Source organism: Oncorhynchus mykiss, chromosome 8 (genome assembly GCF_057628025.1).
Source record: "Oncorhynchus mykiss isolate SJ-2025 chromosome 8, ASM5762802v1, whole genome shotgun sequence".
Lineage (NCBI taxonomy): Eukaryota > Metazoa > Chordata > Actinopteri > Salmoniformes > Salmonidae > Oncorhynchus > Oncorhynchus mykiss.
In genome coordinates, this window is record NC_143029.1 from 10,620,982 (window position 1) to 10,631,268 (window position 10,287).

The 10,287-nt window shown below is 43.1% G+C and overlaps 1 protein-coding gene across 1 annotated transcript; it reads right to left on the minus strand.

Moving 5' to 3' along the window:
- Positions 1-3,285: 3,285 nt before the first annotated feature.
- LOC149981386 (uncharacterized) lies at positions 3,286-5,018 on the minus strand. Its single transcript, XM_090242545.1, has one exon. The coding sequence runs from the start codon at positions 4,870-4,872 to the stop codon at positions 3,904-3,906; it is 969 nt and encodes a 322-aa protein (XP_090098671.1). The 5' UTR covers positions 4,873-5,018; the 3' UTR covers positions 3,286-3,903.
- Between the last annotated feature and the right edge of the window lie 5,269 nt (positions 5,019-10,287).

Sequence of the window (10,287 nt, forward strand, 5' to 3'; positions counted from 1 at the left end):
TATAATCTTTAATAATGATATCATAAATAGTACTGGCGGAGTTATGTCACACATGCAGCTAACAAAAATATATGGACTGCTCTATCCAAAACTACAGCCAACTGATTGCACCATTATCACAAAAATATTGTGGTGTAAGTAAAAATACTTTAAAGTACTACTTAAGTATTTTTTTGTGGGGTATCTGTTCTTTACTTTACTATTCATATATTTTTTTAACTTTTACTTTTACTCCACTACATTCCTATAGAAAAGTATGTACTTTTTACTCCATACATTTTCCCTGACACCTAAAAGTTCTTGTTACATTTATTATGCTTAGCAGGACAAGAACATTTTCAAATTCACACACTTATCAAGAGAACATCCCTGGTCATCCCTACTGCCTCTGATGTGCCAGACTCACTAAACAGAGAACATCCCTGGTCATCCCTACTGCCTCTGATGTGGCAGACTCACTAAACACAAATGCTTTCTTTGTAAATGATTGTCTTACTGTTGGAGTGTTCTGCTGGCTATCTGTAAATACAAAAATCTTGCCATCTGGTTTGATTAATATATGGGATTTAAAACAATTTATACTTTTACTTTTGATACTTAAGTATATTTTAGCAACTACCTTTAATTTGAATACTTATGTATATTTAAAACCAAAGACTTTTAGACTTTTACTAAAGTAGTATTTTACTGGGTGACTTTACATTTTTCCTGAGTCATTTTTACTTGACTCAAGTAAAAGTGAAAGTCACCCAGTAAAATATGAATTATTCTTTGCTTTAGACGAGTTGAAGTGCCTATTGTTGTCTGTATTGTATTTGTCATTGCTAAAAGACGTGGATCAGGCCTTGATCCTTGCTGCCCTGGAGCATAGTGGTTAGGAGTGTTGGGCCGGTAACCAAGAGGTTGCTAGATCAAATCCCTGAGCTGATAAGGTAAAAATCTGTCATTCTGCCCCTGAACGAGGCAGTTAACCCACTGTTTCTAGGCCGTCATTGTAAACAATAATTTGTTCTTAACTGACTTGTCAAGTTAAATAAAGGTTAAATAAAAAAATATAAAAATCTTTGCACCCTCAAAAGGCTATCAGTAAGATAAACCCCCTTGCCCTTCCACTTCCCTTACTCTCAAAACCTCCTACCAACACTCAACGTAACACGAAGAGAGATAGTATGCATCCATTTCTCATGCTTGAAGGACAGAAAGACCCACATGACACCTTGAGCCCTGAATGGGCTTTGGGCACTTTAGTGTTCACCAGACTCCCCTTTGGACTAGCATCTGTTTGTTAGTTTTCTCCTAAGAAAACATACTTGTTTCTCTAGAAGAAGGGTGTTAATGACTGAAAGGAGGGGTGAATGTGATAGTCCTCTGAGGGTACAGGCTGCCAGAACTAATGCAGGTCCCATTGGGGAGGGAGAGCTATTACTTGGATGAGCGGGAGTGCGGTAACTCGTGGTATTGAAGAGCCCAGCCTTGCCTTTTGTTGAACAATGGCCAGGTTTTGCCATCAGAGCCTGGGAGCATACATGGAACGGTGCAGGGCACAGGTAAATGCAGGGTCGGACTGGGATCAAAAAATGGATCTGGCATTTCTAATACACCAGACTATTTTTTCCTCGAGTTCCCATTATTAGCCAGATAATTATCATGTTGCTAAAAAATAATATTTGACAAGCCCACTAGGCTTTAAATTGGAACAGCCCATCTGGCATTTCCCCGAAACGCCAGATGGCCAATCCGACCCTGGTCAAATTATTCTGGAAGGTGGTCAAGGCAGCGACGTATAGCCCACTGTGGCATAGAATGATACAGAGTCAAGCTAAGATTAGTGGAGGATGCTCTTACGACACTGAAGAGTGGAGTCCATTCTGGTCTCAGGAGTATGGAAGGATAGGGTGGAAGGATAGGTTAGAATGATAGGATGGAAGGATAGGATGTAAGGATAGGGTGGGTGGTAGGGTGGAAGGATAGGTTGGAAGGATAGGATGGAAGGATAGGATGTAAGGATAGGGTGGAAGGATGGGGTGGAAGTATAGGTTAGAAGGATAGGATGGAAGGATAGGGTGGGTGGTAGGGTGGAAGGATAGGTTGGAAGGATAGGGTGGAAGGATAGGGTGGGTGGTAGGGTGGAAGGATAGGATGGGTGGAAGAATAGGGTGGGTGGAAGGATAGGGTGGAAGGATAGGATGGGTGGAAGGATAGGGTGGGTGGAAGGATAGGGTGGGTGGTAGGGTGGAAGGATATAGTGGGTGGTAGGGTGGAAGGATAGGGTGGGTGGTAGGGTGGAAGGATAGGGTGGGTGGTAGGGTGGAAGGATAGAGTGGAAGGATAGGGTGGAAGGATAGGGTGGGTGGTAGGGTGGAAGGATAGGATGGGTGGAAGGATAGGGTGGGTGGAAGGATAGGGTGGAAGGATAGAATGGGTGGAAGGATAGGGTGGGTGGTAGGATAGGGTGGGTGGTAGGGTGGAAGGATAGAGTGGGTGGAAGGATAGGGTGAGTGGTAGGGTGGAAGTATAGGGTGGAAGTCTATCCTGATTAAGAAATTCTATTCCTCTTGAAGTTCACTCTGATTAGATGAAAACTCTCCCTCTCATTAACCTTTCCCTTCCTCTCTGGTGCCATTTCTTTCTCATTTCATTCACACATTCACAAAGCATTTAATGGGCAATGCCCCAGAACTTTGAAATATATTCTTCATGTAAACATTATGTGTCATTTATTAGGAAACGTGTCAGCCTGTAAACTGTTGTCACTCTGGTGTTGCCCAATGTCTGCAGTTTGCAAGCAACCCATTTCATGGCCCATTGCCAATACACCAATATCGAAACAGCTGTCATACTTTGTAATATATAATATATTTTCTCAGCTGAGGGCCGTTGCGTCACCGTTTCCTCCATCCCAGCAAATAATTAGTTTACAACAATGAGAACATGCTTTCTTGAACAGTACCTCTGTATATTTTGATAAGACGTTGGTTGACCCGTTCAAAGTGTTTAATGTAGCCTATTGTTCTCCACCTAACGTGAAAAATTATCCCACGCTCCACCAAGCAATATCCAATTGAACAATATTAAAGACAAAATAAACATTTCAGAGCATAAAGATTTCAATGGTTCCCATTTGAAATAATAAGAACACCCTACTCTATTTGATACTTGGGTCATTGATTTAGTCAACAAAGGTGTGGGTGCGCAAAAGTTATTGAAAAAGAGCATAAAGCATGATCTCAAGTCCTCTTGTCTAATTAACATACTATAGTGTAAACGTGACAAACCATGAAAAACAATATTATTCTCAAAAGGCTTTATTTGTGTGTTCATACAGGCTATGTATTGCACATGGATATTGTAAAAAGGAGGCTACATTTGGCTATAACTTTAACAAAGGTCGATGTTACAATGTGTTACAATGTTACTCCTACTGAAAAGACCAAAACACAGTGTATTTTGCGGCTAAATGTGTAAGTTTACGGACATAGGCTACCTGAGAGGTACTACATATTAATCTCTGCCAATCCATTCCTGATATCATCTTACCTTGGGACAGAGCCTTTAAAGATATACCATAGAAATGCCTTTCCCGTTAAGTAGGCTGTTTGTGTATCATGGCTCCGTTATCCTTGAGAATAAGGTCCAATGTAAACTACACATTTAAACATAGGCCTATAGCTCAATCCAGCCGCGTTAAATTATTTCGTTAATTTCCTCAACATTATGGGGTAACATAGAAGATGCTTCGATAGAAATGCTGTGATGCCAACAATCCAAATAAGGGTACCACATGAAGGCATAACTTAAATATTGGAATGTTAGGCTATAATGCTAATTTTCAAAAAGCGTTAATGCATTATAAGAATAGGCCCTATTACGCAGTTTGAATGGTGCCCAAAAAAGCATGTGCGTTTAGGATTGTGTAGTTCTCGCTGGGGCATCTCCGTTTTCCATGGTAACTATCTCCTCCTGCCTGTGCTCTGGTACGTTAGAAAACCGATCCGTTATTAAATCCGAATCACGTTGTGCATCGGTAAAGGTAACCGGTCCCCGCGTACCCCGGGCCTGGTCAGAGGTAGAGTCGGTGCGCAAAGTCGGATGATCTGCGTTTGTAGCCACCGCGGCTTCCGCCAGCGTCACTCCGTTCATCCGAGAAGAATCCGTAGTTTGGCTCTCTTGAATATAATCCAACCCAGATCCTTCCACAGGTTCATGTTGTACCCCAACAGCAGGAGAGACCAAGCGAAACGTCCACCACGTATCCTCTTGGTCCATGGTTGGGTGCGTAGGCAAGTTCACCGAGTCCTCTCCAGTGACACTTGGAGACCCGTGTCTGACTTCTGTTGGAGTTGCCAATTTGTTGTTTGTGGCTGGGTAGCTTTGCGCAGAGACCAAGTGTATTTTCGTTGGTCCAACATTCGCTGTTTTGGGCGTATTGTCGTCTGCGGAGACCGTGGGACGTTTACTACTGCTATCCGCCCACTGAAATGCCTCAGTCCCGGACGTCTCTGTTTTGATGGTAACTGGTGATGCCTTGGACCTCGTGTCGTCGCGTATACTAGCGTCCGTCTGCGTACCTGTGTGCATTGTATTATTTGGCACACTACTGGTGGTTATGTTCGCAGTAGTATTCGCCGCGACAACGGTCACAGCATTGGGGCTCGCAAATGACGAGGAGGCGGCAGACGTCGGTTTCCATATTAGGCTGTAGTATATGGCCAATATTATAGCCGCCAGAGAAACGGACAATACGTATGCGAAAACAGTGGCCAGTCTCACCCACTTTTTGTTAGTCTTCGCAGCCATTTTCGCCTTTTTGTCCCCCGTGTATGTGGCGGGTTTCCCCCGTTCCATGTTGGGCATGAAGTCCCTGTCCCTCATTTTCGACCTTCTCCCTCTTCGCTCCGCCGCGCCGTCCGTCTTGAAGGATTAGATGGTATCCACGGTGCAAGAGAAGATGCTTACCCGCTTAATTAACGCACACAAAATGTGTCTTTCACACCGACGTATCACTTCGTAACCAAACAGATTACTATCGCGCTCATCTTGGCTCGGATATAACACAGGCTAGGCTCACTTTATAAAGCGGTTGCACCCTTCCGTTATGTACCAGGCATTTACTGGGAAGATAATGGGAAGATAATGAGATGGTGCGGTGCGCTAGTCTCCGTGGTCCATGCGCTTTCTGCTACGCTCACTGCAATTGTTTATCCCGGCGAAAGCTCTTGTAGGCGATTATTTAGAGGCTTTGCGTCCAAGCAGCGAGGATGTGATTAATTCGACTCATTAAATGAGGTAACGTACAAGGGCGCCTCAGCAAAGTAAGTGGACCGTCAGTCTGGTCTCAAAACATGGTCGGGAGGCGGGCCTTTGATGAAGCGAGGAAATTTCTATATTTTTTTTACCTTGCATTGATCAATTTCACTGTCCTCAAATGCCATGATTTCAAGACATCAGACTTAATGAGAATAGGCTACATGTTTCTCTCTCGTTGCATTAGCCTATACTTATTGTAATCTGCATAAGGATAGATGAGTGCACATGGTGATCTTTCTTTTTTACGTCCATGTAAAAACACAAAGATAAAAACTAACCATACTGGACCACATGCAACACACACAGTATGTCACCTATCAGCATTTAGGCTATATTATAGACCTATAGCCTGCCTGCCTGCCAGAACACCCAATTACAGGCAATTGACCAAAGCCCACAAACCAGACACACTGAAGGTTATTTTGAATTATAAATAAAAGATCCCTGAAATGTCCCATACGCATAATTCATGAATCCCCCCAGGATCTATTTTGATTACTTTTTTGGTGTTGTCATTGTTCAGTCATCATCAAATACTTGAACTACATAAAGTCTTGATGCACAATGAGTGATGCCTATACTTATTGAGCACATGCGATTGATTGCATGGACAGCTCCGCGTAGTAAACCATTGGGACAAACAGAGGTATGAGCAAAGCTTAGGTGCACCTGTTGGTGTAACAGTATAGCGCGCACCACCGCTAACTAGCTAGCCATTTCACATCGGTTACATTGGAAATTGTGATAGAATACAGGATTGTCATCTTACTGAAATGTTGTAAAAGCCCAAGAAGGGTCTCTCTGGCTATCAAAGTCTAATTTAATTTGAATGAGCTTGATGAAGCTATGCACCATTGCGCCTAAGCCTATACTATAGCCTACTTATTCGTTGTAGCTACCTCTTAAATTGAGGAAGGCTTTTATTTCTTACCCTTCTATTGTGGTTGGTTGAAGTTAGTGACACTTTTAACTTCGCTGATATAAGACCTATCTATCAATTTCTCACCAAGTAAATGTTCAGATCAGATGCTCAGATTACCAGACAAGGAAGGCTGTGCACAAATAATCATTTATTCCATTTCTGTAACTCTTTTCGTAGAATAACAAATACATTTAAGCTACGTTGTCTAGGCGGAATAAAAGACCACAGGAGACCGTTTTTTCTTTTTACATGCAACAATCCATGGTTTTCACGCTTCACACTTTAGTCACACACCGGCGTCGTCTGTGTCTCGATGATGGCATTGCGCGAATCACGTCAGCGCCATGACGCAAGCTACGTTCCAAAGCCAGCAGGCACAGCTCCGTGACGCACCCGGGACTGTCAAGGGAGGGGACCTTGTTGTTCTGGGACTCCATCCAACTAGCACAGCCAGGAATGCGTTACTTGTTTCTCTTTACATAGACCATTTATATTGACTTCCTGTGTTGGGTCCAGACCTCTCTCATAACTGAATGTAGGCTATGAAAAGGTTCATCATGGTCCCCATAGCTGCCTGGTTCCTTGATCTAAATTGGATTTGGTGATCAATCATTGATGCTTTAGTGTTTTCAAGGTCATTGTTGAGCATCATAGTATGCTTTTCTGTCTTTGCACAAGGTATAGGCTTGAATAAGGGACATTCCAAATAAAAGTGCTCTTAAAAAAACAGATATTAACAGATACACCCACTCATTGCCTAGCAGAGAAAAAAGTAATTGGTTGAGAGAGAGAAAAAAAACAAGGGTTTCCTGGATCTTACATAAAATTAGATTTGCATTTAGGCAGAGGCTCAAGGATGAAGCTCTTTGATTTGTGCTGATGAGGGTCTTACTTTTTGCCAGATGAGGTGTGTGTGTGTGTGTGTGTGTGTGTGTGTGTGTGTGTGTGTGTGTGTGTGTGTGTGTGTGTGTGTGTGTGTGTGTGTGTGTGTGTGTGTGTGTGTGCTTGTGTGGTGAGAACTATAGCCCATTTATCCCTAATAAGCACATTGTCTACAGATGTTCCATCAGCCCCTAGTTTTACACAACCATGTGCAAACCCAACACCTTCCACTTGTGTATGTTGTAAACATGTGTGTATATGATCAGATCTCTTCGTGAAATAGCAGTACATAAATGAGTAGCCTATGTCTGCACTACTGCTCACGCCAACCACTGCACAGCTTAGGTGTGCGACTGAGCGTACCTGTATCCGTGAAAAGGGACATATTCTGTGCGCCGTAACCTTTTCCATATTCCCTCTGGGATTTCTGTATGAATTTTGGATGGGTGGTCTCCAGGGAGGCAGAGACAGGGGCCACTGCGTTAATGTTGCTGACTGACAGCAGGCCTACGTCAGTCAGTCTCCCCTGGTGACTGTCTCCAATGGCGACAGCCTCCGGCACACATCTGTGCTCCTCTGCGTTTCATCCTCTAGAAAATGGGGGGAGTGAGTGTATCTGTAATATTTTAATGAAAAAATAAGCACACACTGTACATGCTTATTCCTGCAAGTGTGTGAAATGTAGGCCTATGTGTACTTTTTGCAGTTTTAGCTCTTTTTTTTTGTGAGTGAGTGTGCTCATTCATGTGTGACAGATGTAACCAGTCACTGCAGATTGGCAATCCACTTGTATCCATTTTGGAGCTCAGCAGGTGGCCTCAAAATCTGTTCTGGAACATGGCCGCTATCATGACATCATGACTTCCTCTTTAGAGCTATAGTTAGCCCATCTGTCAATACTCCTGTGACATCATTTCCTGTTTTTACGTAGTCTTTTATGCTTTTGGGATCTTGTGACACAGTAACAAGAGTGTGTGTGTGTGTGTATGTGTGTGTGTGTGTGTGTATGTGTGCGCACGCGTGCGTACGTACGTGTGTGTGTGTGCGTGCGTACGTATGTGTGTGCGTGCGTGCGTGCGTGCATGCGTATGTGTGTGTGGCAAAATCTCTTGGTGGCCTTTGAGCAGCGGTGTTGGGTAATAAAGTGTCTGGCGCCAACAGCAGCAGCTGGGCACTATAAACTCAGGGGAGGAGGCACTCTGACTCCTCTTTGGCGCTGCCAGGCACTCAATTACAGCCAATTAACCAATGCACACAAGCCAGACACCCTTAAGGTTATTTTGTATTAAAAATAAAAGATCCCAGAAATGTTCCATAAGCACCAACGGCTTAATCCTCTCAGATTTTGTGCACACATTTGTTTGCATCCCTATTAGTGTCCTTTGCCAAGACAATCAATCTACCTGGCAGGTGTGGCATATCAATAAGCTGATTAAACAGCATTTTCATTAAACAGGTGCACCTTCTGCTGGGGACAATAAAGGCCACTGTGAAATGTGCAGTTTTGTCACAAAACACAATGCCACACAGGGCCTCAAGTTTTGAGGGAGCGTGCAATTGTCATGCTGACAGCAGGGATGTCCTCCAGAATTGTTGTCAGAAAATGTAATGTTAATTTCTCTACCATAAGCCACCTCCAACTTCGTTTTAGAGAATTTGGCTTCACAACAGCAGACCACGTGTATGGCGTTGTGTGGGCAAGGGGTTTGCTGATGTCAACGTTGTCGCCCCATGGTGACGGTGGGGTTATGGTATGGGCAGGCGTAAGCTACGGACAACAAACTTAATTGCATTTTATCGATGGCAATTTCAATGCACAGAGATACCGTGACGAGATCCTGAGGCCCATTGTTGTGCCATTAATCTGCCGCCATCACCTCATGTTTCAGCATGATAATGCACGGCCTCATGTCGCAAGGATCTGTACACAATTCCTGGAAGCTGAAAATGTCCCAGTTCCTGGATCGACGTGTACGACAGTGTGTTCCAGTTCCCGCCAATATCCAGCAACTTTGCACAGCCATTGAAGAGGAGTGGGACAACATTCCACAGGCCACAATCAACAGCTTGATCAACGCTATGCGAAGGAGATGTGTTGCGCTGCATGAAGTAAATGGTCACACGAGATACTGACTGGTTTTCTGATCCAAGCCCTGAACTATTTTTTAAAAGGTATCTGTTACCAACAGATGCATATCTGTATTCCCAGTTATGTGAAATCCAGAGATTAGGGCCTAACGAATTTATTCTAATTGACATTTACATTTTTGATCAGTATGTTTTACATACATTTAAAAGGAATAGCGCTAACACTGGTGTAAAAAGATATTGCGGAAGGAAACTCTTTCTCACCCATGTTCACACCAATCCAATGCTTTTCACCTTAGTAGGACAAGTTAGCTACATAGCCTGTTTTTTCCCTGTTAGCTTGTGATAGTGATGTCGTCTCAGATATCCCAGACCTTGGAGCATTGTAAGCTAGGCAAGCAACTCATCTGTCTAGAGGCTAATAGTGACATCACCATCTCCTGCCAGCATTTACCCTCCAGATTCAGTAGCTTGAAAACATCCCGAAAAGATTGAATAACGCATTGGAAACCCAATTGGATTTTTGCCCAAAATTTAGATAGAAACTAAAACAACGTAATTCATGATAGTTTTTTTAATATATTTGAGTTAGTTAATTTTGGAGTCAAAGATGATAGTTTCATTGTTGTTTTAGTTATAGGTTTGTTAATTATTTTTACTTCAGTTTACGAAACAATTTTTTCATTATTTGTTTTCATTTTAATTTCAGTTTTAGTTTACTATAATAACCTAGGTGAATGCACTGAAAAATGAGTCTTGATATTCACAACACCTCCAAAGATGCCTTAGAATATCTTTGTCATACAAACCAATACCCAAACTATCTTCACCTTATGGGTCTGCAAGCTGTGCTGTGATTCATCCCTTCTGATTTGCCCACAACCAAACAGAATGAGATACAGCCTGAGATAAAGGGTCTTGGTGCCTGGTTCTAATTGGCCACCGTCTGCACATCAAACAGGCCTCTCTCTCTCTTTTCACCCCCAGCCACCTCAACTAGAGGAGATCAGAGAGAGAGAGAGAGAGAGAGAGAGAGAGAGAGAGAGAGAGAGAGAGAGAGAGAGAGAGAGAGAGAGAGAGAGAGAGAG